General features: G+C 43.6%; 1 protein-coding gene across 4 annotated transcripts in view; it reads right to left on the reverse strand.

The window, feature by feature from the left end:
* TASOR (transcription activation suppressor) overlaps positions 1-20,265 on the reverse strand; it is a 1,129,919-nt gene that overhangs the window by 429,665 nt on the left and 679,989 nt on the right. For all 4 annotated transcript variants that reach the window (XM_085624658.1, XM_085624660.1, XM_085624657.1 and 1 more), the window contains exon 15: positions 5,922-6,355. In XM_085624658.1, coding sequence (XP_085480784.1) covers positions 5,922-6,355 — 434 coding nt within the window. The remainder of the gene's footprint in view (positions 1-5,921; positions 6,356-20,265) is intronic.

Below are 20,265 nucleotides of genomic sequence, written 5' to 3' on the forward strand. Positions count from 1 at the left end.
CAAATAAACCAAAACACAGTTGCAAGACATCTCTGCATCCACCGAAGACGACATAGCACTCCAGTTCTACAATCACTCCAATGGCTACCTACAGTTAGTAAAGAAATGTGGAAGGCACTCTATCATGCGCAATATCTACAAGTTAAATTCAAGAAATTCTAATAAAAAGGGCACTGTTCTACAGGTTTGCTCCACGGATCATACCACCTTATTGGAAGAAATCCTAATGAGGCACTGCTTTCTCAGTACAAGCCGCCAAGCTCCGGAAATCCTAACCAGTCGTAATTCTAAGCGTTCAAGAGCGCTTAAGCTTGAGGAAAGAGGTGAAAACACTGCTATTTACTAAAAAAACTGCACCTTCCCACAACCCTGGGATAGACATCATAATAATTCCTTCGGGCAAAAACTACAGTTGACTGGTATTGTACAGAATGATCAGCACGCAAAGAATAGAGTATTTCGTCACAATATGAGGTGGCATGATGGCAATAAGAACGATGGGTTGGAAATCTACCCTGAGCGATTGCCAGTGGTTAGACAAATTGTAAGCATTCCTTCCATCACCTTTTGTGTGTTTGGAGTACACTGTCTGCCAAACTGATGGCCTGCCCCTGGTATTTAGTGTTGGGCAGACCATCATGACAGCCTAACAGACTTGGGGCTGCATATTTAAGTACCGTGCATTTCCCAACCACATCATGGGGTATGTTTTGAAATAAAGAAATTCTGTTCGGGACTGCCAGAAATAGCTTGCCAGTCCCGAATAGAAAAAACATTTCCCCCCATATCCTGGAAGTAAACACCTAGGGTGTTAGGGTCATTAATATTTTGTTTTACAAAAATAAACTCCAATTGTAGTAGTTTGTTTTTTATAAAACTAAAAAGTTTACTAAGTGGCCGAATAAACAACGGTAGATGTTAAGCAAACTTTCAGTGGCTTCAGAGGAGTTGTAGTATCACAAACTACTCTGAAGGCATGGAGATCTCCGGCATGCAGGTGGAGAGCTTTCAATATGGCGGGTTGCATTCCTGCAAGGGCAACAGACTACATCCCTCCGCTTCTCTGGCAGAGTGGAGGATAACGTGCAAGGGTCTAAATGAACCCGTAAGTTAGAATTCTGAATTAAAAGCCCTAGAAGCACACAGCTTAAATCCGTCTGCAAGAAAAAGGCAAATGCTACTTACCAGTATGCATCTGTTCTTGGCATGTAGAGCTGCAGATCTACACACTGTGCATAGATCGCCATCTGGTGTTGGGCCCGGATGTTTGCAGTTGTTTTTCCTCTTGGAAAGTCTTTGGAAGTCACAAGGTATGTGACTCCTCCTTTGGATCGTATTGCGCATGGGCTTCGGCTCCATCCTCAGATTGTTTTTCGCCAGCAGGGAAAGATGGAGCGTAGTAATAACAGTGAAGATGCCCATGTGTGTTGTATCTAAATAAGATAAACTGGAACAGATAAAGGTAGCCGGGGAGGCGGGTGGGCATGTGTAGATCTGCAGCTCTACATGCCAAGAACAGATGCATACTGGTAAGTAGCATTTGCCGTTCGAGGCATACGAGCTGCAGATTACACACTGTGCATAGATTATATAGCAGTACCCATCCTTAGCGGCGACCACCCGCATCTGTTGCAGTGGTTTGAAATAATGTTTTGAGTACAGCCTGGCCCACACTAGCCTGTTGCTTAGTTTGCACATCTACACAATAGTGTTTAGTGAAAGTGTGCGGTGTTGACCATGTAGCTGCTCTGCAGATATCATCTAATGGGATGTTCCCAAAAAATGCCATGGAAGCCCCTATTTTATGTGTAGAGTGGGCTTTAGGGGGAACGGATAGCGTTCGTTTTGCTTTGTGGTAGCAAATCTGAATGCATTTGACAATCCACCTAGCTATCCCCGACTTGGAGATGGGGTTGCCCTTGTGTGGTGGAGAGAGAGAGACAAACAGTTGTTTGGTCTTACGAAAAGGTTGTGTTCTCTCGATGTAGTAGAGTAAGGCTCGTTTGACATCTAATGTGTGAAGAGCTCTTTCTGCAACGGTCTGAGGTTGTGAGAAGAATACTGGTAGTTTTACAGATTGGTTTAGGTGAAAAGGAGAAATGACTTAGGGAGGAATTTTGGGTTAGTACGGAGAACAACCTAGTTATGGTGCATTTGGAGAAAAGGTTCTTGAATGGTAAGTGCTTGTAACTCACTGACCCTTCTGAGGGAAGTAATGGCTACAAGAAAGTCAGTTTTCCATGTTAGGAATTGAAGTTCACTTTTCTGTAGAGGTTCAAAGGGAGGCCCCAATAGTCTGGTGAGAACGATATTTAGGTTCCACACAGGTGAGGGTGGCACTCTGGGGGGAATTATTTTTTTGAGGCCTTCCATGAAGGCTTTAATGGCAGTGTGATAGATGTTGCCTGTTTTGTAGATAAGCTGCTATGGGTGCCAGGTGTAGTCTAATAGACGTATAGGCTAGATTGCATCTTTGTAGGGGTAGTAAATAGCCTATGATGTGTTGAATGGACACATCTAGGGGATTGATGGTATTGTTGCGACAATAGACCACAAAACGTTTCCACTTGGCTGCGTAGCATGCTCTAGTGGTGGGTCGTCTAGCTTTTCTAATGACGTTCATGCAGTCAGGGGGAAGATCTAGATAACCGAATTCTAGGATTTCAGGAGCCAGATCGCAAGGTTGAGCTGAGCTGGGTCCGGGTGTCTGATCTCTCCATTGTTCTGGGTTAAGAGGTGTGGAGAGAGGTGTAACTTTTGGTGCGGTACTACGGATAGTTCCAGCAGTGTGGTGTACCACGGTTGTCTGGCCCAAGTTGGATTAGTGTGAGGGAGTGTTGTTGTAGTTTGCGTACCACTAATGGAATGAGTGGGAGAGGCGGAAAAGCATATGCAAATCTGCCTGACCAGTTCATCCATATCGCATTGCCTTTGAACAATGGGTGTGGATATCTGGCGGCAAAGCTTGGGCATTTGGCGTTTTCGTGGGTGGCGAAGAGGTCTATCTGTGGATGTCCCCACATTTGAAAGTACTGGTGAAGAACTTACAGGTGGAGTTCCCACTCGTGGATTTGTTGCGTTTGTCTGCTGATCAGATCTGCCATAGTGTTTTGGACTCCTGGGACATGTTGGGCTAAGAGTAAGATTTTCTGGGGTATGGCCCATTTCCATATGCTCTGTGCTAGCTGAGAGAGCTGTGGAGAGTGTGTGCCGCCTTGTTTTTGTATATAGTACATGTCTGTCATGCTGTCTGTGCGGACTAGGACTGCCTTGCCAGAAATGTGTGTCTGAAAAGATTTTAGGGCTAAAAATATGGCTAGTAACTCCAGATGGTTGATGTGGAGTAACTTTTGTTAAGGTGTCCACCTGCCCTGCATGGTGTGATGAAGTAGGTGAGCTCCCCAGCCGGAGAGCGATGCGTCCGTTGTCAGTACTATCTGAGGAACCGGGTCCAGGAATGGTCGTCCTTTGGAAAGGTTTTTGGTGGTCCACCACTGCAGAGAGCGATGGGTACAACCGTCTACCAACACCAGATCTGTTAATTGACCCTGGGCCTGGTTCCATTGGCGCGCTAAGCACTCTTGGAGCGGACGCATCTGGAGTCTTGCGTGAGGTACTATGAATATGCAAGAGGCCATCATTCCTATTAGTTGCATGAACACTCGAGCTGGTAGAGAGTGTTGTGGCTGAAATTTGGCGCATAAAGCCTGAATGCGTGCTATCCTGGCAGGACTGGGGTAGGCTAGCGCTCTTGAGGTGTCTATGGTGGCACCCAGGTATTATTTTACGTGGGACTGTTGGAGATGGGACTTGGCGTGGTTTACTGTGAAGCCCAGTTGGTGAAGTAGCTGGATAGTGGCGTGCGTGTGTTGTACACACTGGTTGTATGAACTGGCCTTTATTAGCCAGTCGTCTAGGTATGGGAAGGCATGGATGTGTTGTCTCCGCAGGTGTGCTGCCACTACTGCTAGGCACTTGGTGAATACTCGAGTTGCTGTCGTGACTCCAAATGGGAGTACTTTGAATTGATAGTGTTGGCCGTCCACTACAAATCTGAGGAACTTCCTGTGAGCGTTGTGAACAGGAATGTGGAAATAGGTGTCTTTGAGGTCTAAAGTGGTCAGGAAATCGTCGTGGGAGAGCAGTGGAAGTACCTGCTGAAGTGTTACCATGTGAAAATGGTCTGAGTGTATGTATCAGTTTAGGGGCCTGAGGTCTAGGATGGGCCGTAGAGGGTCGTCCCTTTTTGGTATGAGAAAATATAGGGAGTAGACCCCCATATTTTGTTGTTTGGTAGGAACCAATTCTATCGCCCCCTTTTGTAGGAGGGAGATTACCTCCTGCTTTAGTAGTGTTAAATGTTCCTGTGACATTGGGCGTTGTCGGGGGGGGGGGGGGGGGGGGGGGGGGGGTAGATGTTAGTTCTAGGCAGTAGCCTGACCGAATTATTTGTGTTACCCATTTGTCTGAGGTGATGGTAGTCTAGACAGGAAGGAAAGTTTGGAGTCTGCCCCCGACCGGAGTGTGATGGTCTGGGGGGGAGTGGAGGGGAGTCATGGGGTAGGTGCGGAGGCAGAGCGGGAGGTGTTTGTCTTGCCTCTGCCCTTATCATTGTTGCCTCTGTAGCCGCCTCTTTGGTAACCCCTTGTAAAGGTGGATTGGGTAGGGGCCTTATATGAAGTGGAAGCGCTGTCAGAGGAGTAGCCTCTGGATGTGCTCCGAAAGGAAGAGCGGTGAAAGGAGTGCCTGGGAGGGTGCGATTGTAAGGCTGCCATAGACTTCACCGTATCCGTGTCTTTTTTCATTTTTTCTAGGGCCGCATCCACTTTTGGGTAGAACAGATGTTCCTGGTCAAAGGGGTGGTTCAGGATGGTAGCTTGCACTTCTGGTTTAAAACCTGAGATCCTTAGCCAGGCATGGCGACGGAGGAGGATGCTGGTATTAATGGCTCTGGAGGCGGTGACGGCTGCATCTAGGGCACAGCGGATGGAGGTATTGGTAATGGTTTTGCCCTCCTGAATTAACTAATTTGCCCTATTTTTATATTTGTATCTGTGCCGGAGTGATGTCCTCCACATCTGAATCGTCGGCTTCGGAGGCGCTTACGAGGCCCTCGTCAGTGTGTTGTCCTTCTGAAGCGTCGACGCCTTCCCCGAAGATGTCGTCTGGAACCGCCGTCGACGAGTGTGCCATAGTTCTTCGTGCCCTTCGGTCTCAAATGGTTTTCTTGGACCGGAAGGACTTGCACGCAGCACAGTCTTGAGCCTCGTGTTCAGGGAAGAAGCAGAGGTTACATAATTCGTGAAGGTCGGTGTAGGGGAATTTGGACCCACATTGAGGGCACTTCTTGAAGGGAGTCCTTTCCATTAGCCAGGTCCGGAGCTTGGGTCGGACCGAAGGCAGTCGTCGACGACTGGAATCGAAGGTCTTGTTCGATGAGAGCCGCGCAGAGTGTGGAGATTGCGATCGAAAACAATACCGCGAATTGGGGTGAGGATTGCGCGTCGATAGAAGAACTGGAAACTGTTCGGAACCGGAGCGCGAAGATCCCATCCGAACCCGATGGTGGAAAAAAACAATCTGAGGACGGAGCCGAAGCCCATGCGCAATACGATCCAAAGGAGGAGTCCCATACCTCGTGACTTCCAAAGACTTTCCAAGAGGAAAAACAACTGCAAACATCCGGGCCCAACACCAGATGGCGATCTATGCACAGTGTGTAATCTGCAGCTCATATGCCTCGAACATAAAGAAACAAATGCACTGTCAATATGGGTTGGAGGTGGTATTTAGTACACCAAGCTCTGGGTGTAAAGTCATGGATTTGCCTGTAAAAATTTTAATTGTGCGTAAGGTTTGAAACAATACTTTAGCTTCTAACACATCTTGCAAAACAACAAGTTATTCAAAAATATACTTACTTCGTGCATGCGTACAGTGTTCTCAGTAACGTCAGTAGGTCTAACCCTGAAGTCATTATCAATAGGGTAAGACGAGCATGAAATCTCACTTCCCAGCTGATGTGGGGTTGGTGGTTCCTTAAAAGAAACAACATTATCCTGTGAAGACTGCTCATTTTCTAATACATCCCGTCCAGGAATGTCTTCATAGTCTTGGGTTTGCCTTAAATCTTCATCAGTGGTATTGAGTTGCAGTCCTAATGCACTGTTTACTGATTGAGCCAACGAAGCATCAAGATGCCCAGCACCAGTTAATGTTTCCAAAAGCAATTTTATCAAGCCATGTGAATCAGGAACTGTAGGAGTGGATAGCTCGTGCTGTCTCAGATCAGAGTCTTGCCCACCGAATCCACTGATAAGTGACAAAACTGAATTGGATTCTGTCAATCTTCCCCCTTTAAAAAAAAAAAAAAGCAGTAAGCACAAATCATGAAGGAAATACAAAATGAATACTGCTATACAAATTAATCCCCATTATTTCATAATAATTTCACATATTACTGCATGGTGGGGTTTATGCCAGGAACATTCGGTGACTGTTAAAGGTATCTTAGAAGGGGGCATCAATAGTACACAAAGTATTTACCGATTGCTGGCTGCCACTAATTTATGCTTGAGGGATTGTTAGAAGTAACTATCGCAGATATAAACCATGTCAATTAATCAAGCGCAATATTCAAAATGTAAAAGATTTTATCCTTAATAGCAGTTTTCTTCTACAAACATTTATGGAGGAGAATGCAAGACAAATCAATGAGGATAACATATCCAATGCAAGTAAAAGTTATTGCTCAATGAATTTAACGCATCCCTTTACAGCAGATTCCAAGGTATGAAATATTGACCAACTAGAAATTCTTTGAGTTTTTATTTTGTGAAGGACTGGCTTAATATTTTTTTTGTATGTTCGGTACAATGTTAAAGTGATGCAGAGAGCTTGAATGACCTGACTGGAATGATTTTCAGATTTCTCTACTTGTATTTGCAAATATCAAGAACCATTTAACCAGAGATCTGCCTACATTAGTTACACTATATGCTTACTTTTTATGGATTAGGAGCTAACTTTTGATGATCCTATATGTTTGTCTATGACTTGTTTAATTATGGCAATGAAATAGACAAACATTGATATTAACATGATCTGAAAAAGAAAGCTAAAAAGTTGAGCAATGATTCGATTCCAATTTATTAGAATTTGTAATTTTGTATCAAGAGATGTTCACTTAATACATAAAGAAAACATTGCATGAGGGTTTGTTATTTGTTCATAAAATGCTGAACTTTTTTGATCAAGTAAATCCTATAAAAAAAATATCTGAAAGTTCATCAAATTTAAATGCATTATATTTTAATCTATTTCTTCTATTCTGTACAACCGTGGATCCATTTTGAACTTATTTCAATAGAGTTTTGATCAAAAGAGGCGTAACATTTGAATTGCGTATGTAAAAAGCTAATTATTTTTGGATGCAAAGTCCATACTTTCAGGCATGAATATCCTCATATCAAGTTAAATGGAATAGGGCCAGACTAAAGGGCCTAATTGGATCTGGCTAAGAGACAGATGTGGATGAAAATAAGTTACTTACCTGTAAGTGCTATTATCCAGTATTTGTATCTTTCAGAAATACACATGCTTGACTAATTCCCTGCCTTGGAAGTAGGAGTCCCACAGCACGTTAAATAAGCAGTATGATAAAACTGTTATAGGCTACAATGGCCCTAGGCCATGAAAATAATAACCTATCTATTTCCTTTTGTAAAAACGTCCAAACAAACAACCAATCAGGTGTTGGCTCCCTCTAGAACACGTGGGAATGGATCACTTGTACCTGTAATACCAGTGTCAGATGTTATGACCTGCGTTAAAACTCTCAAGCACGTTCAACAGCGAGGGCGGTATATCTTGATTTGCCGCCTCTATGAACGTGAAAGCATCATCATAGTGTTTTGTTCTGGAATACTTTCCTCCACCTGGAGGTAGAACCACTGGTCCTTACAGTAGTGACCAGAAATAGAAAACAAAGTGAGGTGAGAGAGTTAAAATTGATTCGCTCTTCTTCCCAAACACTCTTTATTCAGAAGGAGAGTTAGCAAGGTTAACAAGCATTGGCATAGCCAACAGGTCTCGCCTTTGGGACCTTATAAGTGTTTAGCCATGCAACAGTTAATGTTGTTGCAGTAAGGATATTGTGTTGCATAACTAAATACTTATAAGGTCCCAAAGGCGAGACCTATTGGCTATGCCAATGCTTGTTCTTCAGGTCAACCTCCCGTGGTCATGTGACAACCCCTCATTAGCAGAGCAGACACCCCCTTGAGAAAACATATTTTCTTTTCCTGCAATAACATGCTCACATGTTAACGTTTTGGTGTTTTTTACCAACCCAATGCATTGTGGTACTTGTACTATTGATTTATTCCAACTAAATCAATTGGACAAACCCATCTGAAAGTAATAAATAGTTAAAGGTAGGCACAGGACAGTAACCCGGAGCACTTGACATAAAACCGCCTCATACCATTAATTAGAATGGTGGCATAGAAAAGCACACGCACTTGAGTTTTAATCTGATAATATGACTTCCCAAACCCTGCAAGGTTAACAGCATAACTTTAATAAAGTGACATTTACAAACTGTATATATCGAATGTGTGAAAGCGTGCTTCAGAATGCAGTTCCTGAAACCTCAGAACCAATGAATTATCATTTATGAGGTTTTTTCCAAACTACGGAGGAAGAAATGCACGAGCAATACAATGGGAAGGTGAATTAAATGTTACATGCCAATAGTGAGAGCAATGTACAAAACACTGCATGTAAAAGATGCAAGGTCGCATGGGGAGGTGGAGGAAGGTCTGAAAGTTATCCTAATATAGCAGCTCGATGCCAGCCTCACGTAGCTCCTAGAGGACTTGCCCGCTCTCTGAGGAACTGACAGCTTCTAGCCCCAAATATTTAACAAACAAGCAGTGGCAAAGACCATCATTTGGGCTTTGTATAGCGAACAGGAAGTCTCTATAACATGCAGCAGGTACCACACAAGCATCAGCAGTACAAGCTTCCATCAAACACAGAAGAGGTTTAGCAGGGGTAGTGCAAGTTATGCAAACACAGATCAAACACTGCACACGTTTCTAACGCACATAACATGTGTGGCATGGACAGTAGCATAGGCACGGCTGTTTGCCAAGCTCCCCTCGCACACAGATTAATTACAGTGCAGGCAGCAGAAGTAGGAGTCCCTAAAACAGAAGAGGTGCAGCCTGGGCATTAGATGTGCAAGCTTCTTTATAACAGGGCAGGACAAACTCAGGCAACTTCTCAAACTCCCCTTACTCAAACATACGACATGCACAAGCAGAGGCACGTGTCTTTCTAAGACTTAAACACATGCTTCTGACACTCACAAAGATCCTTTATTTTTGTTTTTGCTCCTTGAAAGCATGTACCTTGCCTTTATGCAGGACAATAATTTGCAACGCAATAGGTTTCACATATGCTGGGGATCCCAGTTGAAGACTGGCGTCAACCCAATTGTTGAATTTACCACAAGCTTGCTATATAAATAAAAGGTAAAAATGTAATACAACATAAAAGCAGTGTTGTGGGAAAACTGCGAAGCATGCAGCAGTGTTGTGGAAGGGGTGAGGTCGTGAAAGAGGCATGGGAGTGAAGGAACGGACCACAAGCAATTCAAGTGAAAGGAAGTTTCATTGCACAAGTAACAGAGATGCAGCCCAATCAAAACAAGTATTTATCCTGTCTGATGACAACATGATTTATACAATTACCGAAGAGGATTTATTGAGATGATTTATTGAGTGGGTGAAGATCTTTTTCTGGGCTGTGATGCTCTGTGGTGCTTTCGACTGTTTGAGGATCTCACAGGAGGGGAATTTTCCAGACTTCAATCACCCTCTGTAAGCAAATGCTCCTAACAAAACAAGTGACTTCCGATTTTTGTTTAGTCCCAGGCTTGAATCAGTAGCGAAAATGCATGGTGTCCTACTCAGAAAATTAACAGTGCATCAATTTTAACAAGCATTGGCCGCGTGGAATGCATAGATGGGACTGCAGCGGGAGAGAGAGGCGGAGGGAGTTGTGTGCGTGCGCGCTGCGCGCGAAAGCACTTAATGAGCCATGACGGCTCGTAACTGTAAAACAAGGCTTAATGAGATAAAGAAAGGCAGATGGCGGCTGCGCGCGTTCACGCGCACTTGCACGCAAGCTTTAGGCCAGGAAAAGCTTGTGGGTAGCACTTTCAAAACCCCCTTACTTAAAGTCGAGCAAGCATGCGCTGCTCTAGGCTCGACCTAAAAACGAGTTGGTGCTTCTATAGAAATGTTAAATGTTCTATAGCACCGTGCTGTTATAGTGAAGATCAGACGGTCGACATGTTTCAGCCCCGTATTGTTGCCCAGGAGGGGTCGGAGCGCTTTCGTCGGGACCAACGTGAAAATTTAGGGTCACAATAAATATAAGTACCCTGAAATGGTGGTTTACTGACTCACCCTTCTACTTAGTCACAGGTTCGTGTTACCTATAACTGAAACAAACAAGATAACGAACATAACACAGGCTTACATATGCATTCTACTTACATGCAGAAGAAAAAAGAAAAGCGGTGTTAACCCAGGTGGGAAAAAGCCAAGGGAATTGTCCGTGACAGAGGTACGCAAAAGTTAAAATAACTAAACCATACTAAAGAGAAGATGTGCCAATGCAGTTACTTATTGAAAAAAGACAATTTTACACATTGTTATTCATAAAGTGTACGGATAAATCGCAGAGTATGTACAGAATCACTGGTAAGTGTGAGGGGAAAACACATTCAATATGCTGTGCCAGGGTTAAGCAAAATCCATTCATTAGCATAGCGAGCTGAGAATTCTTCCACTACCACGGACACCCTCACCTGTGTCACAACATACAATGTAGCGTCCAATACAGTCAAGAAGATTGTGAATAAGAACTGGAGAATCCTGACTTTGGGAAACTACAATAGGCTTAAACCTAGATTTGCGAATAAAAGAACCCGCAATATCAAAGATATCCTTGTCCACACCCGAACTCAAAAATCTCTACCAAAAAAGGAAACTATCACGTCAGCATGGTCCATTACTCCAATAACAGGCCACTATCCTTGCGGCACATGCTCGGTGTGTAAATTGACCCAACCAACAAAGACCATACAACTCACACCAAATCAGACCTGGACAATCCGGCACCATACTAATTGTAACACAACACATGTAATTTACATGATAAGTTGCCCTTGTGGCATGAGGTACATTGGCATGACCTGTCGCAAAAACAAACAACGGATCTGCAAACATAGGAGCAACATCAAGTGCAAAAAAGGGAGTATCAAAATAAGCAACCACTTTATTGAAGCAAACCACACAATTGAGGAGCTCCGATGGATCGTCCTAGAAACACTATTGGTCAAAGATTACAATGCAGAACGAGTTCTTTAGGAAAAAGAACAACGCTGGGTCCACAGTCTTAAAACACACCAATCGGGTTTGAATGACGACATTCACTGGCACACATTCGCTTAGTTAATATGCTGACCCTATTGAACCTGAACTTTAAGTACAGTCCATACCTCTAACATAGCGTGAACCAATAGAGTCCAGTACCCTTATATGAGCCCTATGAATCATTAGATCAGGATGTATTACCTCGCCAAATTAGAGCCCCCTATGTTGTCATAACACCATCAAACACTAACATGTGGCAACATCTACGTAGGGAATATCAGACGTTTTTAGTGCCTGGTGTATGCATGGTTTGTTAAAAACTTAGGAACCATGAAGAACAGACAGACAATTTCCTACCCTCTCATGACAGATCACAAACACGTAGTCTCTTTACTGTGTGGTGCAATCCCAAGGGCAAAATTTACTGGGTATTTCTAAACACCGTGCTCCATTTCTAATTTTAATACTATGTAAATTATGTCCCACAACTTAAACATTTTCTTTATATTTAAGAGCCAAAAAGCTCGGAGAGCCTCATTCATGCACGCTCACGGCCATTTAAACAACGCTCTGACGTACCGGGTACCCTCAGAGGGAGCCTGCAACGTTCAGCTAAGCGCGGAGACTCTTTCACAAGCATATTGATTGTGTTTTCCCTTCACACTTACCAGAGATTCTGTACATACTCTGAGATTTATCCGTACACTTTATGAATAACAATGTGTAAAATAGTCTTTTTTGAATAAGTAACAACATTGGCACATCTTCTCTTTAGTATTGTTTAGTTATTTTCACTTTTGCGTACCTCTGTCAAGGACAATTCCCTTGGCTTTTTCTCACCTGGCTTTCCTTGATGCGTGAACTTGACCCATAACAAAACAATTACAAGATTAAGTTGATGTGTGTGTGTATATATATATATATATATATATATATATATATATATATATATATATATACCTACTGGCGGTCGCCAGTAGGTAGTTATAGTTAGGACCCTGTTTCCATAGGAAAACCGCAACATTCTATTTGGAATAACTTTGGCGCCGGTCGACGAATCCTCGCGAAATTTTCAAAATAGGTGGGGCGCTACGCTCTGCTCCTACCCTGAAAGTCTCGGGGGGATTCGTCAAGCGGGGGCTGAGAAAAAAGGGGGGTCCCAAAACGCATTTTTCCCATGCATTTTTCCATAGGACCTTTAGACACAGCTACAGCCCGAACGGCTGAACAGAGTTACTTGAAATTTGGCAGAGAGGTAGTCCTCAGGTCAAGGAAGTGCCTTTTGTAGGTCTGGTGTAAATCTGTTCAGTAGTTCCTGAGAAAATAGCATTTAAATCAATATATATATCTGTGGCAGCTTACGGTGCGCTTACCGTGCGCTTACGGTAAGCTTACCGTACGCGTACGGTGCCGTGTGCGAGCGCGAATCTGATTGGCTGTTAGATCTTATTAAACATTCGAATCGGTCAAAACCAGGAAGCGGCGGCCGCCATTTTCTCTCTTGCACTCTGAGGGGGGGTGGAAAATGAAAGACAAAAAACATGTAAAGGGGCTGTTTAGACAGCTCCTAACCACCTAGCCTTGATGATGGTGTCCCCAAAGATCCCCCAAGGCCAAAAAGTCAATTTTAATTTTTTTGAAAAAATCGTCGATTACGCGTACCGTACGCGTACGGTAAAAATTTAAAAAAATAAATAAATTATCTATACTCTCCCCACCCCGTGTGCAAATGGTGCCCGAAGTGCACCATTTGTGCATGTCATATTTAATCTAATGAAAAAAAAAAGATTACCTTTCACAACAAAGCGCATAATATGTCCTCCATGTGCGCACGGTGCGCGAAGTGCATCGTGCGTACATGGTCCATCTAGCGTAACGTGGGCACGCGGTGCGCATAGCGCACCGCGTGCCCACCGTGCGTGCACGGCACTAACTGCGTAAAGTGGGCGCGCACGCCACGAATGGCGTAAAGTAACTTAGCATTTAAAAAACCGTACAAATTCACTGAAAAAACCATAGGTTTCACACACGTTATAGTTAGGAATTAGCATTTAAAAAACCTTGCAAATTCACTGAAAAAACCATAGGTTTCACACATGTTATGGTTAGCTGGACATTTTACTGATAAAAAACCATTGTAATTCCCCCGTTATAGTTAGTGCAGGCAACTATAACTCACGCGACCGCAATCCTCTGCTGATGACATATGTGTCTTTATGAAAAAAAAATATTTGTAATATATGTATAGCTAAAATTTAATGGAAGAAGACATGGGCAAATAAGTGTCTAAATACAGTATTAGCAGCAGCAGAGGATTGCGGTCGCGTGAGTTATAGTTGCCTGCACTAACTATAACGGGGGAATTACAATGGTTTTTTATCAGTAAAATGTCCAGCTAACCATAACATGTGTGAAACCTATGGTTTTTTCAGTGATATATATATATATATATATATATATATATATATATATATACACACATACACACATGGCCGACTAGCAAAATAAAACAATTCTGCACATAAATGTGGTCCGTGCCTGCTTCATATCGCGGAGATTGGTGATTGAAGAAAGCAGCGAAACAGGAGATATATATATATATATATACACACACACACACACAATCTTGTAATTGGGTTATGGTTCAAGTTCACGCACATATATCTATCTAGATCTCTATCTAGATCTCTATCTAGATCTCTATCTAGATCTCTATCTAGATCTCTATCTAGATCTATGCGTCTATCTATCTATCTATCTATCTATCTATCTATCTATCTATCTATCTATCTATCTATCTATCTATCTATCAAGAAAAGGAAAACCTGTAGTTAAAGAGGGTCACCTTATTGGAATAAATGTCGTAGTATTGCCTGGCCCCCAGCTGCGAACCCCGCTGTGAAGATTCCAGGCGGCAGTACTGCGTGAACGTGTGGGCGCTCTTCCACGTTGCAGAACAGCATATCTCATCCAGTGGAATGCCAGCAAAGAGAGCAGCCGATGAGGAGTTTGCTCTTGTAGAATGTGCCTTCGCCTTTCTTGACAAAGGTTTGCCAGCCTTGATGTGACAGAACTGAATTGCAGCAGAGATCCATCTGGCTATGGTTGATTTTGTCACTGGTGATGTCTAAAGTGTGAACAGCGTGTTCAGTTGGTGTAGCCAGATTGGGAAAAAGGTATGTAGGATGACAGGTTCATTAAGGTGAAACTTGGTGGGAACCTTTTGTATAAATTTGAGATCAGTTCTGAGGAGCACAAATTAATCAGTGGCGTGCAAGAAAGGTACTTCAGTAGTGAATGCATGTTTCTCACTAACACTTCTGGTGGATGTGAGAGCCAGGAGAAGAGCCACTTTCCATGTGATAAACTTTAGTTCAGTCCTATGGATTGGTTCAAAAGACTGCTTCATCAATTGCGAATACCACATTAAAACAGCATTCTGAAGGCGGGAATCTTACTGGCAGGAATGTCCAAAAAGGTCCTTTCATGAATTGTTTACTAGTCTGGAAGAACAGAGGTACAAGGCGTGAGAGCGGCTGTTACTGGAAATGGCCACACGGTGTATCTTTACAGATGCGAAAACTAGGCACGACTTAGCTAGAACGAGCAGATATGGCCAGATTTGTTCTGGCGAAGCTTGAAAAGGATGTAATTGTTCTGTTTGCACCAAATACAGAATATCTTCCATTTTAGTTTGTAAGTCTGGTTGGTGCTTTCTGCTCTTGATTTAGAAAGAATGTTCCTAAAGAACAAATTACTTACCTTTGGTAACGCTTTTTCTGGTGGACATAGTTTCTGACTGTGGATTCCTCACCTTTTGAATAACCCCTTGTGCAGCTTTCCATAGAAACATTTTATTCATAGCCGGAAAAGGTGGGTACGGATCCAGAACCACCTGCTCAGGAATAGTCTGAGGTCGTATGGCTGGATCTGGCTGCGGCTCCGGAAACAGGTGCCGTGGGCGGTGTGGTCGGAGGCGAAGGAGTCACTTTCCTGGGCGCCGGAGAGTTCCTCGGAGCCGGAGAATTAGCCAGAGTCACTTGCGGTGAAGGAAAAGGCGAGATCTTATTCTTCCTGTGACACCATGGGGCTGGGACCCCGACTTCGGCAACTTGTCTTTAGAAGTGCGACATCTGGAGCCATGATGCCGCTCTTAATGCTTTTCCTCAACAACTTCGAGGTGTGTGGCATCGGCGACTTGGACCTCGACTTTGTCCTCTTCTACTTCTCCGCCCGAGACATGAACAGTTTTGCTTCCCTCTCCTTGAGGGCCTTCGGGTTCATAAGCGACACCAAGTGCATCCCTCGACATCGTGGTCAGAAGACAGGCACCAAAGTTAATCATCGTGGGGGTCCGTGATGGACATATGTCCCCCTCATTCCGTACAAGGTTTAAATCCAGACTTTTTCTGACCAGCCATCGCACTGCTACAATTACAGACGACTGTAACAATATTAAACCCCAAAGAAATGGAGAGTCCTAGAAAAACCGTTACAAGTCAGTGGCGCAGAAAAAAGGGAACTGACGTCAGCACGCCGATGAGGTCTTCTTATGGCTCTGATGACGTCACGCGTAGTCGTGAGCGGAGTCATACCATTGTGACATCTTCGTCAACGTTGGAGAGCTATGAAAAAAGTTTCTGTGGAATGCTGCGCAAGGGGTAATTCAAAAGGTGAGGAATCCACAGGCAGATCTAGCCATCAGAATTCTTGTGCTATTTCTATATCCTGGAACTCATAGAATTCAGGAGCCAGACGTGCAAGTGGAGAGATGCTGGCTCCAGATGGCATATCTGACCGCTGTCCCTGGTCAGCAGCAATGGTGTCGAGAGGCAAATGGGTTTGGTCTCCGAGAGGAGAAGCTCTGAGAACCAGAGTTGACTGGGTCACCTGGGTGCAGAAATTACAGCGTTCTGCCCCCATTTTGGTGAGGACCCTGAGTATCAATGAGATGGGGGAAAAATGTATGCATATATCCCGGACCATTGCATCGAAAGGGCATTCCCCCATGACAATGGGAGAGGGAATCTACTGGCATAAAATGGCATTTGCTGTTAACTGCAAAGATATCCAGTACTGGTTTTCCACATCGGGAGAAAATATTGTCCAGCTGATGCTGGTCTAGCTCCAACTCATGGCAACTGCTGTTTGACCTTCTGAGAGTACCTGCAATTGTATTGTAAACAACCGGGACATGTTCAGCTTTCAGGCATATGTTGTGATCTGAGAGCCAATGCCAAAGCTCTCAGGCTTCTTGTGAGAGTGTAAGAGACTTTGTTCCTCCCTGCTTCCTGATGTAATACTAATTGGTTTTATTGTCTGTACGAACCAGCATTGAAGATCCTTTGATCCTCGCTAGGAAAGCCGGCAGGGTTAGAAATATCGCTTTCAATTCCAGACTGTTTATATGCATCATCCTTTGAGAAGACCTTGTGCACTTGATTTGAAGGTCTTGTAAATGCCCTCCCCATCTATCCATAGACACGTCCATCGTGACTATGAAATCTGGGATGGACGGTAGAAATGTGAGGCCGTGTGAAAAGTCTGGTTCATGACACCACCACTTCAATGCTTTTGCATGCTCGGGGTGACTGAGTTCAGGTCCTCGAATCCACTGCACTTTGACGTCCTCCTCTAGTGGTCTCATTTTAAGGAGAGCCAAAGGTACAAGGTTTACTGATGAAGAAAGCATACCTAGGAGCGATTTGTACGTCCTCATTGAAATGCACTGTTTTTTCAAAATGTGTGTCAAGTGAACCAACCTATCTTGCCGCTCTTGTGATAGAAAGGATTTGTTCTGAACTGTATTCAGGTTGAATCCCAGGAACGTTAGTGTTTGAGTAGGGATGAGAGAAAATTTGCAGTGGTTTACAGTGATGTCTAATTTGCAAAAATATGCTACACAGTCCTTTGCAGCTGCTGATAACCTTTGTTTCTCAGTGTGGCTGCCACTAGCGCAAGGCATTTGATAAAAATCCATGGGGTGCATTTTAGGCCGAAGGAAAGGACCTTGAATTGGAAATGGGTACCAGCCACTGTGAATCTTAAGTATCTTTGATGCTTGGAATGAATGGGGATATGAAAGTAAGCATCTTTCAAATTGAGAGATTTCATAAAATCTCCGCTGCTGAGGCAAGTCAAGGTATCCGAAATTGTAACCATTCTGAATGCCTGTTTCTTGAGGAATTTGTTGAGTTTCCTGAGATCTAATATAGGTCTTCACTCCCCTGACACTTTATGTACGAGAAAGAAACAGAAGTAGAATCCTTTCCTCCTTTGCATTACAGGAACTTTCTCTATTGCTCCTCTCAAGAGCATAATATTGACTTCCTGTAGGAAGCTGGCTCTGCATATACTATACCAAAGTGCACAGAGTCCAGTAGAACCCCAAAGGTAGGCAGAGGTAAAGTTAGATAGCACCTCACTCTCTATATGTGGTAGTGTGGACGAGCAGTAAAGCAGTATCAGAGGACAATGTTAAGCATTTGTTGTACACAGTCAGCAACTGAATTCACACACTCAAAGAATGAACTTCAGACCAATTGTTTTTGTATGAAAATATTCTTTTAGTTATTTTATTTTCCAGAACCAAGTAAGCCTGGCACAGGTAAGCAAAATATACTTTACAGTAGTAATGCAGTTTGTAAAACAGTTTGAATTGCATTTGTATATGCACTTTGTTTTGGCTTACAGTATGGTTGCAGAGAAATGCAATACTTTGTAAAAACAGTACGCAGACTTTAATGGGCTTTTCAGTAAAATACCAGGTAAGTTACTTTTTAGATTACTTTTCTTACTCAGGATGCTACTCAGGGACATTTCCTGTACACCGCTAAGAAAAATAGTTTTGGTTAAATAGTATAATTTTGAAGAGTTTCTTTAGGTTTTCAAACTCCACACTTAGGAACGTTTCCATGAAAAAGAGTCTATGTTATCCTATGGAGGAAAGGAATATGCTACTTACCAGTATGCATCTGTTCTTGGCATGTAGAGCTGCCGATCTATACACTTTTGCATAGATCGCCATCTGGTGTTGGGCCCGGATGTTTGCAGTTTGTTTTTCTTCTTGGACAGTCTTTGGAAGTCACAAGTTCGGTGACTCCTCCTTCGGTCCGTACTGCGCATGGGCTTCGGCTCCATCCTCAGATTGTTTTTCGCCAGCAGGGAAAAGATGGAGCGTAGTGATAATCGTAAGAAACCCATGTGTGTTGTATCTAAATAAGATAGACTGGAACGGATACAGGTAGCCGGGGAGGCGGGTGGGCGTGTATAGATCTGCAGCTCTACATGCCAAGAACAGATGCATACTGGTAAGTAGCATATTCCGTTCGAGGCATATGAGCTGCAGATTATAAACTTTTGCATAGATTATATAGCAGTACCCAACCTTAGCGGCGACCACCGGTATCGGTTGCAGTGGTTTGAAATAGTGTCTTTAGTACAGCCTGGCCCACACTAGCTTGTTGTTTAGAGTGCACGTCTACACAGTAATGTTTTGTGAAGGTGTGCGGTGTTGACCATGTGGCTGCTTTGCAGAGGTCATCTAAGGGTATGTTCCCTAGAAAAGCCATAGAAGCCCCTATCTTTCTTGTAGAGTGGGCTTTAGGTGGAACAGATAATGTTCTTTTTGCTTTTTGATAGCAAATTTGTATGCACTTTACAATCCACCTAGCTATCCCTGATTTAGAGATGGGGTTGCCTTTATGCGGTGGAGAGAAGGAGACAAACAACTGTTTAGTCTTTCTGAAAGGTTGCGTTCTTTGTATGTAGTACAGTAAAGCCCTTTTAACATCAAGTGTATGTAGAGCCCTTTCCGCAACAGATTGAGGTTGCGAGAAAAAAAACGGTAATTCCACCGATTAATTAAGATGGAAGGGGGAAATGACCTTGGGCAAAAATTTTGGATTTGTGCGAAGTATCACCTTGCTGTGATGTATCTGTAAAAAGGGTTCTTGTATAGTGAACGCTTGTATCTCACTAACCCTTCTAAGGGAAGTGATAGCTACGAGGAAAGCTGTTTTCCAAGTGAGGAACTGTAGCTCACATTTAAGCATTGGTTCGAAAGGCGGACCCATTAGCCTTGTAAGAACTACGTTTAGATTCCATACAGGGGAAGGTGGTGCCCTGGGTGGAATTACTCGTTTAAGGCCTTCCATAAAGGCTTTAATAGCAGGCACTCTGAACAGTGATAAATGCTGTCTGTTTTGCAGGTAAGCAGCAATTGCTGCTAGGTGTAGACGGATGGATGAGTATGCCAGGTTACACCTTTGAAGATGGAGCAGATAGCATATGATGTGCTGTATGGATACATCTAAAGGGTTGATTGTATTGTTACGGCAGTAAACAACAAATCTCTTCCACTTTGCGGCATAGCATGCTCGAGTGGTAGGACGTCTGGCTTCCCTGATAATGTTCATGCAATCAGGGGGAAGGTTAAGGTATCCAAATTCTAAGATTTCAGGAGCCAGATCGCTAGGTTGAGCTGAGCTGGGTCCGGGTGCCTGATTTCTCCATGGTTCTGGGTTAGGAGGCATGGGGACAGGTGCAACTTTTGGTGTGGTACCACTGAGAGCTGTAGTAGTGTGGTGTACCACGGCTGCCTGGCCCATGTTGGAGCTACCAAAATGAGTCTGAGGGAGTGCTGTTGTAGCTTCCTTACCACTAATGGAATTAGTGGGAGAGGTGGAAAGGCGTATGCAAATTTGCCTGACCAGTTCATCCATATCGTATTGCCTTTGGACAATGGGTGTGGGTATCTGGCGGCGAAGCTTGGGCATTTTTTGTTTTCGCGGGTGGCGAAGAGGTCTATCTGAGG

This window comes from Triturus cristatus, chromosome 9 (assembly GCF_964204655.1).
Source record: "Triturus cristatus chromosome 9, aTriCri1.1, whole genome shotgun sequence".
Classification (NCBI taxonomy): domain Eukaryota; kingdom Metazoa; phylum Chordata; class Amphibia; order Caudata; family Salamandridae; genus Triturus; species Triturus cristatus.